The following is a 22,782-nucleotide window of genomic DNA, read 5'->3' as shown; positions in this document are numbered from 1 at the left end:
TATGGTTAGCATTATAGTATAATTGATGCCTTACAGGGGGCATATAGGGCTGAGGGAACATAGGCCTGAGGGAACATAGGGCTGAGGGAACATAGGCCTGAGGGAACTTGGGTACGGTCCCCATTACAGGATACTGGTTTCTTCAGTATTATGGCAGACGAGGCCAGGTCCTCTAAAACGGAACAATTGTCAATTTGTTTAAGATACGTTGAGCAGCTTGAAATCAAGGAGCGTTTTCTGTGTTTTATTGATTGCTCAGCATCTCGTGGTGCAGCTGCTATAGTGGACGCTATAAACACAGGACTGGAGATGGGTGGTTTAAAAAACATCCCAATTGTTGCTCAGAGTTATGACGGTGCCTCCGTAATGTCGGGTCACGTTTCAGGCGTGCAGCAAAAAAAATGAAACCCTGTGAACACACACACACACACACACACACACACACACACACACAGCACTACGGGGTTTCATTAGTACAGCAGGTAGTAGTGTGCTGCTGTACTACCTAAATAACATTTTTTTTAAGGGTTAGGGCATTGTATCGCTGGTCGCTCGCCAAGCTGTCGCACCCCCTGGCGTCTAGTTCAAGCTCCGCCTATGATTGACATATCTTCTACTGTTAGTTTAACCTATTAAAGCAATTTGATGATGACTAGTGGGTTCCAGAACTCTTCTTATTGATATACTGTCTTTGTGCCTGCAAAAAAGGGAAAAATGCATGTTTTTGACAACCCGATATGTGTACAGCCTCTAACGAGTTACAGACATCAACTCAGAAGTGATTCCACGTCTGAAAACAAACTTCATAGTATATAGAAACACTGTAGAAAGTTTCATGCTTTAGTCATAAAATGCACAATACCTTCTGCCGCACTATGTATATTTTGTATGTTTTCAGTCAGATAACTCACGAATAGATTTAACTACTATTTATTATAGAATGAGAATACAAGTGTGCATATTATATTTTATCTTGGCGTTCGGCTCTGCTACATTTTTCTCCCTGCTCGACACAATCAAACACCATCATTAAACATTAACACTTTGTGTTAATAATTAAAAAGAAACTGCGGCTAATTTGTCGCGGACCTGGTGACGAGGCCGTCACGTTATGATGACGAAACCGGAAATCAACCATGCTCTGGGCTGCTAGGGCTTCTGGGAAATTGAGCCCAATACAAGTGAACGAGGGGGTAGAGACAATCTTGGCTCGCTTTGCTCTTTGTCTGTGACCCGGATCAAGGAAGTGGCTTTTTGTCGGCTCAATAACAAATGCTGGGAGTGTTTACTAGTGTTTTTCAATCTCGGCAGCGTAGAATATTTGATTAAATAACGGGTGAAGAATATGGGATTCCATAATTATAGGCTACAATGCTCTTGTGTCCTTCTGCCTTTTGCAACTTGCATAGCCTACAGACAGTAGACCTATTTTTGGTGATTAGCATCTAGGGTGTCGGCCGTCCCAGGGTGAGATATCCTGGAGCTGCCGGTGGCTAGCCTATCTGTATGACAAAAGAGTTTGTTGACCTGAAAGAACAGACTGGCTGATCAAAGACTGTGCCACTAATAATATGCAAACAACTGTCGACCCCCACGCCAATGTAGAGTGCTTAAAGTAGTGACCAAAATGTACAATGAGTTGTCAGTCCGGGCGCAAGCCTACATGGGGAGACGTCAGCCACTTTGCTCATGGCTGGCGTGAGCTTATGCTTTGTTTCACTGCTGTAAACTGTACTTCGTTGAAATAAACATCTTGGAACTTCATCTCGTCTCATGTCTGCCGTGCACAATTCTCCTCTGTATGGTATGAAAATATACCTCACTTGCCTGGTATTGCCAGGGATAATTGTGCTATTATTGTAGTAGATATTATCAGCCTGCTGTTCCCACTACCCACTACTTAGTGCCACGCACACACACACACACACACACACACACACACACACACACACACACACACACACACACACACACACACACACACACACACACAGAGAGAGAGGTCTCAATAAAAGTCAAGTCTGAATACAAATAAAACTGTGAATAAAATGTTAAGCGTCAACCTAAATTAATAGTTTAAGGCAGTACAGCAATTATGAAACACGGTACAGAAGAAGAGATACAGCTAGTGTTCCCTTTTGTAGCATTTTGTTGTATTTATATTTTTGTTTATTTTCATGTCTTGGTCACTTGTTTTTGTAACTTAGATTTGTATTTCTCAAATACAGAATGTCACTACAGATGCTAGGTTCATTGTAGGTAGGTATCATGTCATGCCTGTTGTTTAGACGTGGTTTAGATGCTACATCAATTGTTTAATAATAATAATAATAATAATAATAATAATAATCGTAATAATAATAATAAATCACACAACAAACTATGTTTCTGTATACTGTATATAACAACTAGCTATATGTTATTTAAAAAAATCCCAGATTGAAAGGAATAACAACCAATAGGTGTTCAGGCATTAATGTAAAAATAAAGTTGACTGAGTCGGTCTCCTGTGTGCAGCTACCATCTGTTTGATGAACAGAAGGACGTGTTGATCCTGGTGTTTCTGGAGGACATTCCAGCCCAGCAGTTGTCACATGAGGAGGCTGGTGAAGAGACACACATACCTGAGCTGGTCCCAGGTTGGACAGCACCCTGGACTGTTCTGGCCTGAGAACCTATACGCAGAGCTCTGGACACACCTCACGCTGATCTGGGCTTGAATGCATAATCTATATATTTGTATACATAATTATGTACATTCTTACAAATGGTCTGGACTATTTTGTGGCAAATGAGCCATAGTTTACTGATAAGATACTCGGAGGTTCAGTGCCCAGATATACTATTCAGTTCAGTGCCCAGTGCCCACACACTATTTGTGTGTGATGCCCATGGGCATATGACACTAGAGGGACCTCACCTGACCGAATATAAGACAGGTGGGCATCTGGGTACTATATGTTTTGGGATGACTGGGCACCAGGACACCTGCTCACCAAAACCATCTGGGCACTAGGGACATGAGGACACATGTACGAGTGGGCACTTGGGGGTGGAGACAACTGGTCAGTGGTCACCTGGACGAATGGGCACCTGAACAACTGGGCACTATAGCTACATCTGGGCACCTGGATGAGTGGGTAAGTTAATAGTACTGAGGTCAAAAGGGCATTTTAACAGCGTTTCAAAGTACAATATAAGAGTGTTCAGTTCAGCAGTTTTTGCTCCCATTTATTTCTATCATTTTATAGTATGCTGTTTAACAATATAGGCTACTATATATTTTTAATCATTTATAGTGTAATGTTTTTTTGTCTTCTTTTTCACAGAATCAAATGTTTCAGGCCATGAATCATTAATATAAATATTTTCAGAACTCACTATGGGAAAGATGTATGGTCTTTATGGCCGACTAAATAGCCATGTAGTGTAATACTGTCATAATGCATTAAAATACTTGTAAAGGTTTGTTTATTAAAACTCATTGACTGCCAGATTTGTTTCAGGCTGCGTTTAACCACTGCCAGGCTTTTTGGTATTTGCTTACCTTTTAAGGAGTCACAGTTATTCATCAATTAGACTATACTATACAGAGTTTTGGTGCATTTATTGTAAGATGAATTACTTTCATCAGAGTTATTATGTTGAAGCTATGTCTTTTGTTTCAGTACACAGCCAGCCCCTCGCCGTTGGTGGTACACAGTGTTTTTCATCCATTCTGTTGTTAAAACCCCACATGGCATGTTGTCCAGAACCGCTAATCCATCCAATATGCCCATAATACCCACATGGATATGTGACCATATACTGATGACATCAGGGATCTCCATTTATGGGCATGAAGGTGATGCGGGCAGACACATACAGATCTCCCTATACACTCTGACAACGGGTATAAGGTTATAGCGTTACCCAGTAGGGCATTCATTCCCAACTTGCATCAATGTCACACCAGTCTATCGCACAGGGATCCCCATGGGCTCCCAGGGTGGCGTTGCTGTGGCAATCTATTTGCTATATTAGGGAGCACAAAATGTATCGGCTTCTCTGATTGGCTAATCCATCCCATCACCTTTGCAGATTAGCCAATCTTTCTGGCGCTGTATCAATATACGTGGAATATAAGTGGATATAAGTGGACAAGTACATTCTTGGTTATGTAGAGTGAGATGTTTCGTTGCGTAGTCCACCTGAAAGTTAGGGAATGGTTAAACCTCCATGCTGCCGTAGAAGTGGGGCACAAGGTGTACTGCTTTGACTTGGGGAATAACTATGTATTCAACACAATGTCTTTGCACTTGATGAAGTTGCCCCCAATGACATTGGCTAGAGGAGAACATATTTCCTCTAGGTGCTTCGGACACACAGCTGTGCTGGTAGAATATATCGTCTACATCTTTGGAGGGTTTCCTTATTGTAATGAGCTTTATGCATTTGATGTCGACACCCACAAATGGCTGAAGCCCAATATTTCTGGGACTGTTCCAGAATCAAGGGCTCACCACACAGCCTGTGCCTTGGGGAAGGTCATGTATGTCTATGGAGGATGCACTCATCTGAATGGACACACTAATGACATCTACAAGTTGGACACTACCGCAATGGTCTGGTCTTCACTTAACACTAGAGGCACTGCACCCCCAGCTTCATCACGTCACTCGGCCACCATCATCGGACAAAAGATGTTTGTATTTGGAGGCATAGTGAACCAGGACGACAACATCAGAATGTTTGACACAGAGACCAACAACTGGATGAGCATGCCTTCTACAGAGCCTTTTCCAAAAAGATGCTGGGGTCATTCAGCCTTTGCCTACAATGGAGAGCTGTACATATTTGGTGGCATCAACAGGGACGAGACCCTCAATGATCTGTGGAAATTTAATCCAGAGACCATCTCCTGGAAGAAGGTTGAGCTGAAGGGAAAATGCCCATCTCCAAGTTCTCGTAGGATCTGTTCCATGGTGGGGGATCGTATCATACTGCTTGATACTGAAATTTACATCTTAGACTTGCATCCTAGTCTAAAGACATTATGCAAACTCACAGTTATTCAGTACGGTCTGGAGCAGTCGGGACTCCCACACAACATAATTTGGGAACTGACGGCCATGACTACCAGTGTTGTCCCTGAACGCGTTCATTGAACGATCGTTCACAAACCCGTTCATATTTTGTGTGAATGTGACTAAACGTCCTGTATTTCTGTGTGCTGAACGTTACTGTGAACGCGTTCATTCTGGGCATGTGTGAATGTCACTCTCTGACAGTTCACTTTGTTCAAGACTGTGTGCCAGATTTCCATCTAAACAGGCCTAAATGTGTGCGGAAAAACACCAATCTGTCCCGCTCCTGCTAAAGCATAATATAATATCCAACACCAAATTAACATGCACTAGAGTGCGCGCAACGCGATCGAGTTGTAGCGAGGCGATGATGATGTGCTTGTGCGCTCACAGACCAGACGCGCTGATCCTGATCCACGCAGACAGCCATGCACAGTCTCGACCTAGCCCCATATGTGCCCTCTCCCTACGCTCATTTTGTAGCTCCGAGATGAGGTGACACCCTGGGCCCCTCCTAGCGGTTGTTTAGCATGTTTTTCAAGGAAGTTGAAAAGCTTTAGCGCCTCCCGGCGCCTCCCCTGGTGGAAAGTAGAATTAAATCTCCAACTGAATTCAATTCACTCGACATGCACGCGCACATGCACGACTTCCTTGATAAACATGGAAGCGGCTGACTAAACAACCGCTGTAACGCTTGTGTAACCGTTTAAAGTTGGATTTTCTCGGGTTAAGTTTGAATTAGTGTAAAACGTTTGTAGCCCTTCACTTTTTGGATTTATTGTGCAGAAAAGGGTAAGAAGCGTTCCTTGTCGAAACATGCGCCGTTTCTGAACCGCGGTGGAAGTGGCCCAGCGTGTGACCTCATCTCGGAGCTACAGAATGAGTGTAGTGCTGAGGGAACATACTGGGGCTAGTCTCGACCCAAAACACTGAGGTAAACATGTTGTTGCCACCAGAAAATAGCTTCCAATAGCTTGTTATATTTTGCATCGAGGAGCGCAGTATGTACAATGCATGATCGCCTCGGCCAACAAAACACTCCGAGTCCCCGACACGACCCACAGTGAAGCCATATTTAATCTTCATAAATTATACAATCACGTGCATGCTGAAAATAGCTGCAAGCTCACAACACGTCGCGTCCACAACACGTTGTGAGCTTGAAGGTCTTTCTCTCTCTCTGTCTCTGTCTCTCAAAAAAAAAAGTGCGCAAGCAGAGCGCGCAAGTACTGTCGACCGCTACGAACTTTCAAATCTCAGCCTCTCTGTGAAATAACGGTTTGGTGATGTAATAAATATATGTTTCAGTGTAAAAATGGTAACAATAGTGATGTGCCAGAGATGAATACCATCAAAATGCCAGGGTTTCCTACCCGCAAACTTTGGAAGGCAGTCATAGCCCTCTGCAAGCCTGCATGGCAACACTTTGTGTTGTGATGATGTCAGACCAGAACTCTGATCAGCCTATAAAGGTTTTAAGGATTACTTGTCAACTCAGAGATAGAAACTTATTAGTGTCTTCCTCAAAAGTTGTTATTCCAGCAGGCAAGCTGTGATAGACCACACCATTATTAAACATAGGTTTGAAACTGACAACATGGGAAAAGACAAGGCCACCATGTTCAGGAAGAACGGAAAGAAAATTCCTGAGGTGTATAGCAACGTTTCAGAGGGGCTGCGGCGACTGTACCGGACCAAACTCTTCCCACTGGAGAACACGTATCGATTCCACGAATTCCACTCCCCACCACTGGAAGACGGCCATTTTGACAACAAGCCCATGGTGCTCCTGGTGGGTCAGTACTCCACCGGGAAGACCACCTTCATTCGACACCTGTTGGACCAGGACTTCCCCGGCATGAGAATCGGCCCCGAGCCGACGACTGACTCTTTCATCGCTGTGATGCACGGTGAACAGGAGGGTGTGATACCAGGCAACGCTCTGGTGGTCGACCCCAAAAAGCCATTCCACAAGCTGAACTGTTTTGGTAACCAATTCTTGAATAGGTTCATGTGTGCACAGATGCCTAATCCAGTCTTGGAGAGCATCAGTATCATTGATACCCCCGGAATCCTTTCAGGGGAGAAACAGAGGCTCTGCAGAGGCTATGACTTTGCGGCCGTGCTGGAGTGGTTCGCCGAGCGAGTAGACCGCATCATCCTCCTGTTTGATGCTCACAAGCTGGACATCTCAGACGAGTTCTCTGAGGTCATCCGAGGCCTGAAGAACCATGAGAACAAGATGCGTGTGGTACTCAATAAGGCTGACCAGATTAGCACCCAGCAACTGATGAGGGTCCATGGCGCCCTCATGTGGGCCCTGGGCAAAATCATCAACACGCCTGAGGTGGTGCGTGTGTATATCGGTTCTTTCTGGTCCCAGGCGCAAATGGTCCCTGACAACAGGCAGTTGTTTGAAGCAGAGGAGCAAGACCTGTTTTCAGACATTCAGACCCTGCCGCGCAACGCAGCTGTACGTAAGCTCAACGACCTGATCAAACGGGCTCGCCTCGCCACGGTGCACGCCTACATCATCAGCTCACTGAAGAGCGAGATGCCCAGCATGTTTAGGAAGGAATCCAAAAAGAAGGAGCTCCTCTCCAACCTCGACTTGATCTACCAGAAGATCGAGAAGGAGCACAAGATCTCGCGAGGGGACTTCCCCAATATCCACAAGATGAGGGAGCTGCTGGACGGCCAGGACTTTTCCAAGTTCCCGTCGCTGAAGCCCAAGCTGCTGCAGAGAGTGGAGGACATGCTGGCCAATGACATTGCCCACCTCATGAGCGTGGTGCGCCACGAGGAGACCTCCATGTCCTGCCCCTCAGTCAAGGGTGGAGTCTTCGAGGGGTCCACGAAGGGGCCTTTTGGATTGGGATACGGTGTGGGGGTAAGCGAGGGCATCGGTGATCGGGAATGGGTAGTGAGTCGCGAGAAGCCCACCTACGACGAGATCTTCTACGCGCTCTCTCCCGTCAACGGTCAAGTGTCGGCCGCAGCGGCCAAAAAGGAGCTGCTTAAGTCCAAGCTTCCCAACACGGTCTTGGGGAAGATCTGGAAGCTGGCCGTCATGGATAACGACGACTTCCTGGACAATGAGGAGTTTGCCCTGGCCAACCATCTGATCAAGCTCAAGCTGGAAGGCCACGAGCTTCCTGCCAACCTGCCTGAACACCTGCTGCCGCCGTCCAAGCGTGTGCCGCTGCTGGAGGCCCCGTTATCAGGGGCCTAAGAAGAGCAGCCTGGCAACCGTGTCACAGCCTATAGAGCTACGTGTTGCCTAGAACTGTGGTTTTGACTCGGGGCACCCATTGTAAATATCTCCATGAACTCTGAATTACATTACTACTTTATAGCGCCTTACATTTAAGTCATATTATGTTACATAAATAATAAGATACAATAATAACGACAACTTGAGAGTAAATCAGTTTCCATTGGGACAGACTGAAAATGACATTTGATTTAACCAATTGAATGGAGTCGCAGTCCCGTCCCCTTTCAGAACGACGAGGGACCCAGAAGAGACTTTTCAAAAAGTAAAGACCTGTAATCCTCAGACAAAGCCAACTTGGATCGTGACAACAAACACTTTTTGCGCCGAACAAATAATTAGAAAGAAGAAAAAAAGGGCTGGGTACAACACCTTTTTTAGTTTTTCTTCTTTGTAAGTATTTGTTCAGCCCAAAATATTGTGTTTATTGTCATGATTTGTCACGATCCGAGTTGGCTTTGTCCGAGGCTTACATATCTTTAAATAAATACTTTTTGAAACGTCTATGGGAAGAATGCATGGGAAATTATTTCCCGGGCCGCTCGTCGTCATGAAAGGGGACGGGACTGAGACGCTCTATATTCGCCAAACAACTTCTTACAGACCTGTAAGCGCCCATTTTGGACCCCTGATTGTTGCCACTCGGACATCTTATCCAGTGCAAAATGTGTTCAAGACATGCACTTCAGTGTGTTCACTGTCAATGTGAAAAGTACAGCTTGTAACTGCTACAGCAGCATGATCGCAATACACCGTCCAGTGTAGCATGATCTCTCTGACTGACAGACAGACAGACAGACAGATTGTTGGCAAAGCAGGCCAGTAAGCTCAGCTGAACAGAGCGTTGAAGGTTTGATCCCCGTATGAGTCTGACCAATAGATTAGAATGTATCTGCATCTCTAACTTGAAAAAACTATATTTTATTCACACATGGACATGGTAGACAAAAACTGTCTTTATGCACATCCACCATGGTCTTCATCTTCATCACTACATTATCCAGCAAGATTATGCCACCAAACACAGAATGATAAGGGCTAGATGGACATTTCAGCCAAATACCATCCTGACAGAAAGAATACATAATCTGTCTACAAGGACAACCTGGCCTAATGGCTAAGGCATCCATACAGAAGTTTGAGATTTCAAATCCCATCGTGGTTGGCCTTCCGCATGTATCCGTATTAGTTACCTGAAATTAACCCACAACTTTGTACAACTGTACAAGTTTGTACAGATAGATAGATAGATAGATAGATAGATAGATAGATAGATAGATAGATAGATAGATAGATACTTTATTAATGCCAAAGGAAATCTGTTCTGTTCAACAGCTACAGTTGCATTTGTTATACAGATTAGATTGTCTATCAGGTAGTTTTTATTAATGAACTGCACAGCGGCAATACTAATACAGTTCTATGATGTATTGGTAGGCTACTCCCATAGCCCTGGTGGTGTTGCTGTGCAGGGTGTCACTCACAGAAGTAGAGATAGACAGGTATGAGGGTACTCACTGTCCCTATGTTTGCTTAACCTGGTCTTCTACCTTGAGACATCCCAAACTAGAAGTGTGTTGGAATTAGGTGAGTCATGCGCTTATAGGAGAATTCCATACTAGAAGGCTTTCTTACCTTTATTTGTAGTTATTACGTCCCCACCAAAGAGGTCCAGGTGTTATTTTGTGCAAAAGCGCATTATTGGCAATTTCCCCTACCATAAGCCCTCAATGAATTGCATTGAATTGAATGGGGCTATGGGGTGCTAATTAGCTTATCTACATCGCTCAAAAATCTATATATCCTCTCTTCATATAATGTAAATAGTATCCCAAGCGGCACACTTTAGTAATATAAGCCATTCAGGGTTTATATTAGGGGAAATAGCCAATAATGCACTTTTGCACAATATAACACCTGGACCTCTTTGTTGGGGACGTAACAACTACAAATAAAGGTAAGAAAGCCTTCTAGCATGGAATTCTCCTTTAAGGCAGAGTAGTAGTCAAATCAGTTCATTCTTTGATTTACTTTCTTGATCACTTTGGAGGCCATTTCACCTGTCCGTTTGTTATGAGATTAAGAAGTAAGTCTTCTTTGCTTTAGATTACTATTGTCAACTCTGACCTTGAAATTATTGTCATTACTAAGGGTATGTTTGGACCCCAAAATTATGGATGTAATGAGAGTACAGTAAGTCCGCTTTTTACTTTAGCTGTGACTGTTTCAAAAGGATATGTACAGTATGCTGTGTCAAAGATTGTATATCACATGCACGTATGTGCGAGCGAGCACGCACGCACACACAGAGAGCAAAATAAAAAAAACACCTTAGATGGTATATTTGTAAGTTTGTGGTAAATACAAAGTGCATACAAATCAAATAATTATCTGGTTAAGGCAAAGACGGCACATAATGAAGCTATACATTTTTATATACAGATGTAGTGAAATTAAGACTTAAAAAGCAAAACATAAAAACATACATACAGTATGTGTATGTGCGCCTTGTGTGATATTTTCCTCACATCCAAGTACAATGTCAACGTAACTGTCTCAGTACAAAAAGTACAAACCTATTCAACACAAATATTGACAGACAGACGTAGACAAAGATATAGACAACTCCTTTTTAACGAGCTCTGGAAATACTTAAACACATTAACAGAAGCAAAGTTTATTCAGTGATGCAGTGTATGGAAAAGTAAAAAATAATAATAATGATAATAATAATAATGAAATCAACATATAATCAATGCAGACAGATGTACATTATACTGTAGATAGAGAAACAACGCCTTAGTAACAACTCAAACCCCAGCATCCGTATTCTGGGGGAAACTCGCAGAAAAGGTTTTATTTTGTGCGAAGGTATTTTTAAATGTAGAGCGAAAAAACGTTTAAAACAATTAACATGACACATAAGAGCAACACATAATACAGTAATACATTTTACAACAACACATACGTTGATACGTTGTGTCAACTTGTGTTTTAATTCATTTTAATTCATTGTATTTCAAATATTATTCATGTGCAATTAAACTTTAACAAATAGTGAGCAGAATTATTTTTTGCGTGTTGTGACTTTGTAAATATTTGATGATTTAAAAAAGTAAAGGCTATGCAAATGATAGGTAAATGATATGCAAAATTCCAGACATAATAATCAATTATAACATTATAGATAATGATCTATGGCCCCGCCCCACACAATGGATACTGTAAGAGAAGATAGTACCGAAGTGCTGACGCAACTCCCACCACCAACTGGACCGGGAAGTATTGTTTTCTATTGAAAATCTCACAGAGAAATCCAAGAAGTGGAACTGTGTTCCAGAAATAAACACAGACCTGCAATTCTGTCTGTTTATGATATTGAGTTACAGTTGATAAGAACAATTGGAAAACATTTATTTTCTTTCTCACTTTTTGGATAAATCTATACTATTTCCGCCATCAGTTGATGCTTCATGTCCATAATTATGAGTAAAATTGCAGGGCTGATTTGTTTCTTTTTGGAACACAGCGGCATTGATGTCAGACGTGGGTTCTCTACAGTGTGTGAGTGTGTTAAGTGTTAATGATCAACACAACACACCCCGTCGTCCATGTGTGTCGTCTCTGTCAGAAACCTTGTATGTCCAAAACGGTTCAGGAAACTTCCAATGGATCATGGAGTTATTATTTATTCACAAGCTCTTGTTAATACTTTTCATTGGTTACATAGGTGTGAAACACGCACGCATGCACGCGCACGCACTCACACGCACACGCACACGCACACGCACACACACACACACACACACACACAATTAACCACTTTCAGTCAAAATAGTTTTCAAAAGCTCACAACACGCCACTGCGCGTTGTGAGCGTATACAGCCGCTATTTTCCCCCCTGGCTATTTTCACTACTTTTGTGTGACACTGTACTGTGATAAAGTAGGACATTAATTTAAGGGAAAAAAATGAAAAGTATAAGCATTGTTATACAATACAAGGTTTCTGCCGACAGCGACAATATAAACTATTAACACTGTCTGCTTGACAATGCAGCACTGACAAAACTGCAAAGAAAACAACTAATCACTCATAGATTCACAAAGCATTAATAGAAATGAGTTAATTCATCAAATAAACCGTAACATGTACAGACGTTTCAGAGATACAATGACACATGGGGGAGATGCTGTCCCTGAGTGTGTGTGCGTGTGTGCGTGCGTGCGTGCCATAATCGGTGTGTGTGTGTTTATCTCTGTCAGCATAATCTGCTGCACCTTTGTCTCTGAGTCTGTCTGTCTGTCTGTCTGTCTGTCCGTCCGTCTGAAGCCGTCGTACAATGTTATCAAATGAGATCAACAAGCTCACGTCCGTGACACGTTGTGAGCTTTTAGATCGGCTATGTTTGGCATGCAACGCCGTGGTATAAATTAAGCATTGGGACATTCTGTCTGTCTGTCAGACAGACAGACAGACAAGACAGACAAGACAGACGGTTCAGATGGTCTCTACATAGTTGCTAGGGAACAGGCCCTGGCGGCCATCTTTGCTGCATCCTCTCCACCAGGCTTTATCGATGGCCTCCACGGCGACAATGATATCACCAGGCTCAAAGGAGATCTCTGATTCGTCCTCTGTGAGGGAGGGAGAGGAGGAAGAGGACGGTGAAGAGGGGGTGCCCACGCATGTCCAACATATACCATTGGACCGACGTGCGGAAAACGACCGGATTAAGGTTGGCGAACGTGCGTTAATGTTGGTGAACGTGCGTTAATGTTGGCGAACGTGCGTTAATGTTGGCGAACAATGCGCTGCTTGAGGTAGGTTGTCGTTGTCGGACCAATAGTATGTCGAAACTAAAGCCTGGTACCCATGAAGAGGAGGACCACACCCCGCTACATGACCTCATGTACATACCTGCTACCTTATGTCTATACTATGTGGGCTAGGGATATTATCGGCCTCCCGATATTGTCTGCCGATATTTGCATAAGAACATTAGATGGGAAAATATCGTTATCAGTTTAAATGTATAGGTTTTAATTAATTTCAGTTTCTCCCGAATGTATGATAATGTTTATTTGTATGTGGAAAACGTAACATTGATGAATGCATCCAGCGGGGCATCACAATAATATTAGGCATAATGTGTTAATTCCGCGACCGCATACTGTATATCGGTATAGGCTTGATATCGTTATTTGAAATTAGAAGTTGGACAATATCAGGATATCTGCAAAAAAGACAATATCCCTAATGTGGATCTAATGTCTAACCTCAACATGTTGGTGTGTTTTTGTTGCCCTGTTGTTTTGTACAGTTGTTTGAGTGTTTGAATGTTTGATGGAAACCAGCCTCTGGCTTTTTTTTTGTTTCTGTCATGGAAACCAGCCTCTGGCTTTTTTTTTGTTTCTGTCTTAACCCATTTAGGCCTGTTTCTATACCTCATGTTTCTATATCAGTGGTTCTCAATATTTCATGTCAAGGACCCCCAAAAATATATGAAATTGGCCGCTGACCCCCATCTGAAAATGTGTTGTTTCAGGGATCACCTCCCAGAAGCAAAGATTTGAGTTAAAAACGTTCGCTCTGAAAGAGTATATATTCAAAGATTTTCACCACATGTTCATGATTTTTCAAAAATAGCAGTCCTACAAGCTCGTAGCGCGCCACTCGGTGGCGCGCTATGAGCTTGTAGATCTGCTATTTTTCAATAGCTAAATTATAACATAATGTTTAAAACACCAAAAGGGGTTCCCGCCCAGAATGGGTTAAAATGGTTGCTCGACTAGAAAGAACAGCAGAAACACAAATAGCCCCGAAAATGCTCTGAGAGCTGTAAACCAGCATTACTTTCATTTAGCGTCATGTAAGCAGTTAAGTTGGAATCTCTGATCGGAATGATTAAATTCTGAACGAAGAAATATTGGTCATGTAGATACTGTACAGTCACTGACGTCCATTCTGATTCTGATCACATTTATTATTAACTTTACATGACATCTCACCTGCTTGGTAGTCGTACAGTGCACGGACACACATCTGTCTGTCTGCTACAACCTGAGAGAGAGAGAGAGAGAGAGAGAGAGATTACACTACAGTTTAGATTAGAGTGTCTGTGTGTGAGCGTGCGTGCGTGCGTGTGGTTGCTAGCTACCTGCTGTCCATTCTCTGAGATGTGTGGTTCTTCTGGGTTCTCCTCCATGTTCCCATGGTTCCATGGTTCTTCTGGGTTCTCCTCCATGTTCCCATGGTTCCATGGTTCTTCTGGGTTCTCCTCCATGTTCCCATGCAGGTCATAACTGGTCAGCTCAGGAGAACTGGGATCGGTGTCAGACGGACTGACAGAACGTTCTGGGCAAAAACACACGCGTAAGAACAATTTAACGTCTCTACTTCTCAGCGTTGATTTAGACATCAAATTGTTTAGTTTAGTTGACTACATATCATACGATTATAGTCGCTTAAAGTCGCTTAAAATGTGTCTTTAGCTGGCAGCAGATGGCGTCGTAACTCATAATGCCTGGTTTAGGCCGAAAATAGCAGATCTGCAAGTGAGCTTGTAGATCTATTTTCTTGGTTTTACTGAAATTGCCAATAGTCATAGTTTTAGTCAGCGCTTAGTTTTTATTTAGTTTTCGTCAGTGAAAAAAGGTAGCCGACGAACATTTTTCTTCATGCTTTTTTTAAATCAACACTGCTACTTCTATAAGATCCGAGAGAGGCAATAGAATAAACAGAAAATCGTTATTTACAATGGCTGTTTTTAAACTAACTAACAAACCTGTGCCGTTCAAATCCTCCTCTTCCTCTCCGTTTGTGACGCCATTGGTCGTCGGGATCATAGCTTCCTCTTTGATTTGCTGGAAAATCACTTCTCCATCTGAAACCGACGTGTGATTGGTCAGAATCCTAGTCTCACTTTATTTATTTTTATTTCCTAACAATGTTTAACTCATCAAAGACCGATTTAACTGATTTTAAAGGGGCATTAATTTATAACATCATGACTTCCAACTCTCGTTCTAAAAATAAATGGAACAAATCTATGGTGGCAGGAGCTGAACTATCGCTACTGCCATCTAGCGGTGGATGAAAGTATGAAGGGAGTGTAAGCTTTATTTTCTTTTGTAAAAATATTATTTTACCTTCTTTTCTCTCCATTGGAAAATTAAGAAAGGCGATACACGGTGGTCAAATGTACAGTACAACAGAAATAACATTCACGAAAATGTGATTAAAACTCTTTGCAGGAACCATAAACAATGGTACCCATCATAACAGAGAACAACTTCATATTCCAGTTAATATGGACAGTGAGACAATATTTGAAATTGCGTCTATAGCTCAGGGACATTGTGCATCCCAGAGAGCTGGAATATGAATGGAAAACAATAAAGTCTGCAACGCTGGTATATTTCTCAGCTCCACTTGTTTATTGCTTGTTAACGTTTTGATCCTGTTGGATCATTCTCAGGAATTTAGGAATCGCCTTTGGAATATGCATGGACCAAAAAACGGACAAAAGGACAAAATGCATCATCGATTTGCAACAGGCTTTACATAGTTCTATATAAACTAGATGACGGACTGCCCCACCCCCCAGCTATTCATTTCAATTAATTTCAACTAAGGAAAGTAAGCTTTCAATTCCACAAAACCATCTTTATTTTGGTGAGTAGCAAAGTGTACTTTTTATTTTGACTGAAGACAAGCCTGTGAAACGTGCGCAGAGGCTCAAAAGTCCCATAGTGTTAACCCTTGGACTACCAATCCCAATTTTTTTGTTTGGGTAACAAATTGGCATATTTTTAATTCATCATTTTAACATTAATAGAAAGATCTGATTGTTTGAACAGATCGTTTATTTAGATATGACATAGGTAATGTATTCTCTCGTTTTGCCACCAGATGGCGGGAACGCACCATTATGCTGTTTTTGACAAAAATAGACGAATCTGGTTAAGTCACTTCCGGTTCAACGATCGATAACATCCGATAGTACTTTAACCCCGTGTCACTCTCTTGGCTGTCCGGGATGCTAAGCTAATGCAAACTTTTTCATAACTAAGTCAAATTAAGGTCAAATCAACCCCAAAACATCGCAAAATATCTTATTTCTTATTACTTATTATTAATATTTTTTACAGCGACATAGAGACAGCGCGCGTGCACGATAGCGCACGATCACGCGGATTTCGGCCGTTTTTTGGTAAATTACATCCAACATTACCGAAATTAGCGAAAACATTTTTGCTTTGTTGAACCCCCGATAACTGACATTGATTGACATTCCGTTAATTCCGTTAACGGTAGGTTTGTATTTTTAGCAATAATCAGTTTTTTCCGTTAATTGTAGCCCAGGGGTTAATAGAAGTCCTTCTAACCCCAACCCTGGACCAGAGCTAGATCGGGGCAACATTCCCGTGGCTACTTCACCTGTAACAGCTGACTCCTCCCCTTCCTCTGACAGCTCAACACTGACTGGCTCTGCAATGGCCTGGCTGTGATCCGATTGGTCCTCCGCCTGTCCGTCACCCGGCACCTCCAATGACACCTCAATGGTCTCAGCTTCTGTTTCCTGTGTAGACTCCGCCCCTTCCTCCCCTTCCTCTGACAGCTCAACACTGACTGGCTCTGCAAGGGCCTGGCTGTGATCCGGTTGGTCCTCCGCCTGTCCGTCACCCGGCTCCTCCAATGACGTCTCAATGGTCTCAGGTTCTGTTTCCTGTGTAAACTCCGCCCCTTCCTCTTCTCCTTGTTCTGGCTCGGCTGTCTCCATCGTCTCCGTGACAATGGGGCTGGATCAGGGTTAACATAGTTAAAGGAGCACTTCATGCTCATTATAAGATCATGGAACCATGATCTACTCACCCCGAGTCTCAGATGAGGGCTGGGTGGACAGTTGTTAAACCCAACTACCAGTGACATCATTGGTTGGCCGGTTTGCTAATTTCCTTCTTTTTTTTTGTTGGTCAGAATGAGATGATGTATGATGTATGATAAGAGTGCCCCAGTCACTTCACACGGGTGTGATTTTATTTTATTTATTAATGCAAGAACAATGGCTAACTTTCCAGGAAGAGAAAGGCTGTAGATTGGACTCCCCATCGATGATGTCCCTGGTAGCTGAACTGTCCACAGCCCTCCAATGAGACACAGATAATAAACAGAAATGGTGTCATCTTATAACTAATGCATTAGTGAGGACAGGTTGAAAATGTGGTCCTAAATCTGGAGTTGACAAAGCATTTTGTTAACTGAAATAAAAACTGGAATAGAAACGAAAAAGGTTTCGTGTTTACAAAATGTACACAAAATCGAGAAAATGACGTTAGAAATAATAGCTGATCTACAAGTTTACAGCTATTCTAGCTATTTATCTGAATAATAGCCATATTATTATAACAAAATACAACTAACAATGAAACTAATACCGAAACTAAATCTAAAGTATATTGAACATGAATAGGCAAAATAAATAAACTGTCATTTAAAATAACAAAGTAAAATAAAAACTAATGATAAATAAAAAACTATAAAAACCTTGTGCTGGATGGTAGTTCTCTGCCGGCCTTGTGATCTTCTTCCTTATTCACTTCCTCCTTATGCTCTTCATCCTCGTCCTCCTCCTCTTCCTCCTCTTCCACCAGAACAGCCTGGACTCTGTAAGCTACTTCTGACAACAACTCTGGAGAAAAGAGAGTACAGTATAATATACAGTGTGTGTGTGTGTGTGTGTGTGTGTGTGTGTGTGTGTGTGTGTGTGTGCGTGTGTGTGTGTGTGTGTGTGTGTGTGTGTGTGTGTGTGTGTGTGCTAGGGTCACATGCATCAGTAAGCAGGAACTGGGGACGGCAATAGAGCACCAACGTCACTGTCAGTAGAGGGCGACAGTCCACAGGTTCGTGTACTTTTTATTTGCATTGAAATCCCCACAGGGGGATTTTAGATCTCTTCGTATAAGAACTGTGTTTGAAAAATAAACCGATCATCCCGGCCTTTGCACTCATATGGATATGAAGCATCGACTGAAGGTGGAAATGTACAAATATACCCAAAGAGTAACACAATAAGCGCTAGAAACGAGTCAAACAACCCAGAGACTACATTTCCGGGTAGGCGGGGTGGCTGCAGCTGCCCGTCGCACAACATAAACTGACATGTTAATTTTTTGTTTTTTTAATATTTATTATTACAAGGGACACTTCACCCTTTTTTCAAAAAAAATATATGTTAATGACGTTTAGAAGCTTTAGATCACTTTCCTGGGGGTATTTATGTGTGTAATATGTGGTTTTAGATATTTTAGATTGTAGCAGTGAGCCTGTTGTCTCTGATGTCATGGATTCTGGTCTCACTACCTTCCTGGACTACAATTCCCATAATTCTTTGGTGCACTGCTCCTCCTTGTGGATAGGGGGAGAGCTGTCTTACTGAGACAACATGTAGTCCAGGAAGGAAGTGAGCCCAGTGTCCATGACAACAGGCTCACTGCTACAATCTAAAATATCTAAAACCACATATTACACACATAAATACCCCCAGGAAAGTGTTCTAAAGCTTCTAAACGTCATTAACATATATTTTTTTGCAAAAAGGGTGAAGTGTCCCTTTAATGTTTTGTGGTTAGTACGAGTCACCGCCAGCTGAGCTTACGTCAACGAGGAATCTCAGGAACGCAATGTGTTGACAGCTGGTCGTGACGTATATTAGCAGCGACATTGCTTTCATATGTAGTTTCAAGGCTTTTGCGGCCAAATTAATTCAATTTTCTCCAGAAACTGGCTGTATCAAATATGAATGGACCTCATTAACGACACACAGCCACCCCCCTGACTGAAAGGCCTGGATGATCGGTTTATTTTTCAAACACAGTTCTTATACAGTATGAAGCGACCTAAAATGGGGATTTCGGTGCTCTATGAAGGACCGGAAAGTCTGGACAGTTGAACAATGCTAGGTTCAGTGTTCAACTGGTATCCTAATTGAGGCACATTGTTCTTTCTGCATTCTAGGCATGAGATTAATTACCTTGCTGCATGTACAGTGTGTAAAATAATGTCTTTGTGTTTATTCCCACCTGTGTTCAGCGAGGGGCTTTGAGGCAGAGGGGCCACGGGGGTCTCCAGCAGAGCCGGGGACGGTGAGGGAGGCAGGGGCGCTGCAGGGGCCAGGCTCTCCGGGGCCCCGGGGTCATCCAAGGAGGCCAGAAGAGTGGGAGAGGCAGGGGGGGCCGAGGGCTGGGTGGGAGGTGGGGATCTGGAAACGACGGGGGTCTCTTGAGCCCGGGCTCCGACCGGCGGCAGGCTGGGCAGAGCTGGGGGGGGGGGGGGGGGGGGGGGGGGGAGAGGCATATTAACCCATTCTGACCTGAGATCAGTTTCTAAAAATGTCTGATACATCATGACAGTTTTCTGAAAAAGCTACGTTTCTATGTCAGTCGTTCTTCGATTAAAAGAAAATAGCAGACCTACAAGCTCGTAGCGCGCCACTCGGTGGCGCGCTATGAGCTTGTAGATCTGCTATTTTTCAATAGCTAAAGCATAACATAATGCTAACACCAAAAGGGGTTCCCGCCCAAAATGGCTTAAGGAAATAACCAAAACTACAATAAAAAAAGTGAACTGATATGCAAATTAAAACAAGCCTTTGCTAAATATGACTGAAACTGTGTTGTGTGTTAATAAAAGTAACTAGAACCGACGAGAAATGAATAATGATAACTGAAACTGAAACTACAGTATGCCTTTAAAAATATATATATAATAACTAAACTAAACTATAGCTTTACCCGCTTTTACCACTTACAACATTCGCCAAAAAAAGAACACAAAACAATGGTCCGAGTACCATTATAACTCATTATCTTTTAAAACAAAAAAGTCACAAGTAAATTAGAACTTAAAAATAATGTAAAACAATGTAAAATGACAAAAAAAAAAAAAGAAAAACCTTGGTTTGGAGCGGTGGAGTACAGGGGTGACGTGGCCGGTCCCTGGGGGCCCCGGGGGGTCTGAGACGGGGAGGGGGAGGGGAGGAAGATGGGGCTGGTGGGAGGAGACCCGGCGGTGGTGTGGAAGAAGGGGGAGGGGGAGGTGCGGGTGGAGAAGGGGCTGCGAGGGGAGGAGGAGGAGGTCTCGGGGTCAGACCTGGTGAAGATGAAGGCAGTGTCGGTCAGACTGCGCTGGTACCGCCGGACCGGAGCTTTACCTGGACGGGGTCAAAAAGAACGAGGATTGATTGATTGATTGATTGACTGACTGTGTACTTGATTAACAGTACATGTCGTACAGTGAAAGGTTATGCTAAAAAGGATAACACAAAAAGCCCCAGGGAGCTTGTTTCTATTGTTTCCAAGTAATCACTGCTATAGTATAGGGTGTTTTTTCCAGTGACAGGAATGTCCCAGTATCTCCATCTCTTAATAATAATAAATGGAAATTATATTTTCACAACATTTTCACCAATTTGTGTCCGGGTATCTTTAACACAAATCTTCTCCCTGGCAGCTTGGCACAAAACATATTAAGGTGAGGGGTCCACGGCCAATTAGAGTGCCCCAGTCCCGCCCCCGACGAGCGGCCCGGAAGAGACTTTCCAATATTCTTTTTACCACAGACGTTCCAGAAAGCATTTATTAAAAGACCTGTAAGCCTCAGAAAAAGCCAACTCGGATGGTGACAACTCATGCCGAGGCCGTTCAGGCCGAACAAATAATTAGAAAGAAGAAGAAAAAGGGCAGGGTACAACACTTCTTTTGTTGTTTTTCTTCTTTCTAATTATTTGTTTATTGTCATGATTTGTCACCGTCCGAGTTCATGTGGTGCCGGCCTGCGCGCGCATACTGGTTCTTATCAGTGTCGTCTGATAAGGGGTCTATAACGTGAAGTTGGAGGTGTAAATTATTCTAAACTAAAACTATAGTTCAAAACGAATGCTAAACTAAAATAATAACCATCTACTACACGCGCACGCAAGCACGCACGCACGCACACACACACACACACACACACACACACACACACACACACACAAACACACATTTAACATCTTTATTTGCATTCACATTTAACAGGAAATTCTTGAACACAAACAATAGTGGATGCGCAAACTTGGAAAACTCTATGGGCTGTATTTTGCGTGTCTTAGGTACCAGGTCTTATTACCTAACTTGAGTAAACTAAAGACCTGGAGGCGTGATCAATGCTCTTTGGCCACTCAGAATAGCCAAATGGCATTGATCACGCCTCCAGGTCTTTAGTTTACTCAAGTTAGGGAATAAGACCTGGTACTTAAGACACGCAAAATACAGCCCTATAACTCTATAAGTGCTTCAGGATACAGATCACGGGTACAGAAAGCATCGCCTTCTCCATATATGGTGACTGCCAATTATTGCAGACACTGAACAGAATTTACGTACCGGTGCGTGGGGACCCAGGGCTGGTGGGACTCAGTGAAGAAGAACTCAGTTGTCTGAAGAACTCTCTGGGGTTGATGGAGCGTTGAGAAACCAGCACTGCTGCCTCCTGCAGGGCACACAGGGAAGTGCAGCAGGGAATTACATACCGAACTGAACATTAATAATAATAATCCTAAAAAAGTGGACCAACTTAAAGGAGCATTTCAGCAATTTTAAACCCATCTTCAAATACTTGTTCCCCACTGATGCTCATTATAATATGTCTGTCAACCCATGACAGTTCAGAAACCCGCACGAAAACCTTCAGTTTGAAGCAAAAATAAAATAAAACAAACAGCATTCAGAAAACCGTCATCATAGATTGACAATATCCTCCCAGGTATAGTAATAAAAAGTGAGTGCATGTATGTATGTGTGTGTGTGTGTGTGTGTGTGTGCGCGCGTGCGTGCTTGTGTGTATGTGTGTATGTGTGTGTGTGTGTGTGTGTGTGTGTGTGTGTGTGTGTGTGTGTGTGTGTGTGTGTGTGTGTGTGTGTGTGTGCGTGTGTGCGTGCGTGCGTGCATGCGTGCGTGTGTATGCAGGTGTGCATTTGACTTACAGCAGCTTTCTCGATAGATTCGCTGCGTCGGAGACGAGCTCGCATTTCTTCTGCATGTTCCCTCTGCTGGACTTCCTGTCAATACAGAAATGATAGAGAATGTTAAATAGTGATTTACTCTGGCAGTTAATGTAAACCACAAAGACCTAGAAAAAAATATATATATACAATGGATTCAGTAGAACACCTGGTTTTGTAGATACACCTACATGCCCTATAGTAACAGTTTTGGTTTCCACCTGACAGAGACAAGAAGCTTGTTGATTCTCACCCATCTTGACTTCTCCTTTCTGTGTAGCTCCTCCTCTTCCTCTGCCTTTTTCTTTCTGTCACAGGACGAAACTTATTATTAGTGTGGTTGCTGTAGGAAACACACTAGCTATTATCTAAAGTAAACCTGTTTTTTGTTCAGCTTTT

The 22,782-nt window shown here is 42.9% G+C and overlaps 2 protein-coding genes across 3 annotated transcripts in view; one reads left to right on the top strand and one right to left on the bottom strand.

The window, feature by feature from the left end:
* Positions 1-6,383: 6,383 nt before the first annotated feature.
* Positions 6,384-8,650, top strand: LOC310871667 (EH domain-containing protein 1-like). Its single transcript, XM_083783301.1, has one exon. The coding sequence runs from the start codon at positions 6,664-6,666 to the stop codon at positions 8,296-8,298; it is 1,635 nt and encodes a 544-aa protein (XP_083639427.1). The 5' UTR covers positions 6,384-6,663; the 3' UTR covers positions 8,299-8,650.
* Positions 8,651-10,757: 2,107 nt separating this feature from the next.
* Positions 10,758-22,782, bottom strand: part of LOC310872588 (uncharacterized protein) — a 68,205-nt gene continuing 56,180 nt past the window's right edge. Inside the window, exons 8-19 of one of the 2 annotated variants that reach the window (XM_083784589.1) lie at positions 22,637-22,691; positions 22,366-22,440; positions 21,767-21,872; positions 20,296-20,553; positions 19,424-19,660; positions 17,889-18,033; positions 16,782-17,143; positions 15,127-15,225; positions 14,635-14,696; positions 14,500-14,595; positions 14,351-14,402; positions 10,758-12,976 (exon numbers count right to left, since the gene is read on the bottom strand). In XM_083784589.1, the coding sequence (XP_083640715.1) occupies positions 12,840-12,976; positions 14,351-14,402; positions 14,500-14,595; positions 14,635-14,696; positions 15,127-15,225; positions 16,782-17,143; positions 17,889-18,033; positions 19,424-19,660; positions 20,296-20,553; positions 21,767-21,872; positions 22,366-22,440; positions 22,637-22,691 (1,684 nt within the window). In that variant the 3' untranslated portion in view covers positions 10,758-12,839. Of the gene's footprint in view, positions 12,977-14,350; positions 14,403-14,499; positions 14,697-15,126; positions 15,226-16,781; positions 17,144-17,888; positions 18,034-19,423; positions 19,661-20,295; positions 20,554-21,766; positions 21,873-22,365; positions 22,441-22,636; positions 22,692-22,782 lie in introns of both variants that reach the window. The other variant, XM_083784588.1, reaches the window with a different exon arrangement.

The sequence above is a fragment of the Protomyctophum parallelum genome (genome assembly GCF_964188405.1).
Source record: "Protomyctophum parallelum genome assembly, chromosome: 15".
NCBI classification, from domain to species: Eukaryota; Metazoa; Chordata; class Actinopteri; order Myctophiformes; family Myctophidae; genus Protomyctophum; species Protomyctophum parallelum.
The sequence above is the reverse complement of the archived record's forward strand: the minus strand, read 5'-3'. Positions and strand labels throughout refer to the sequence as shown.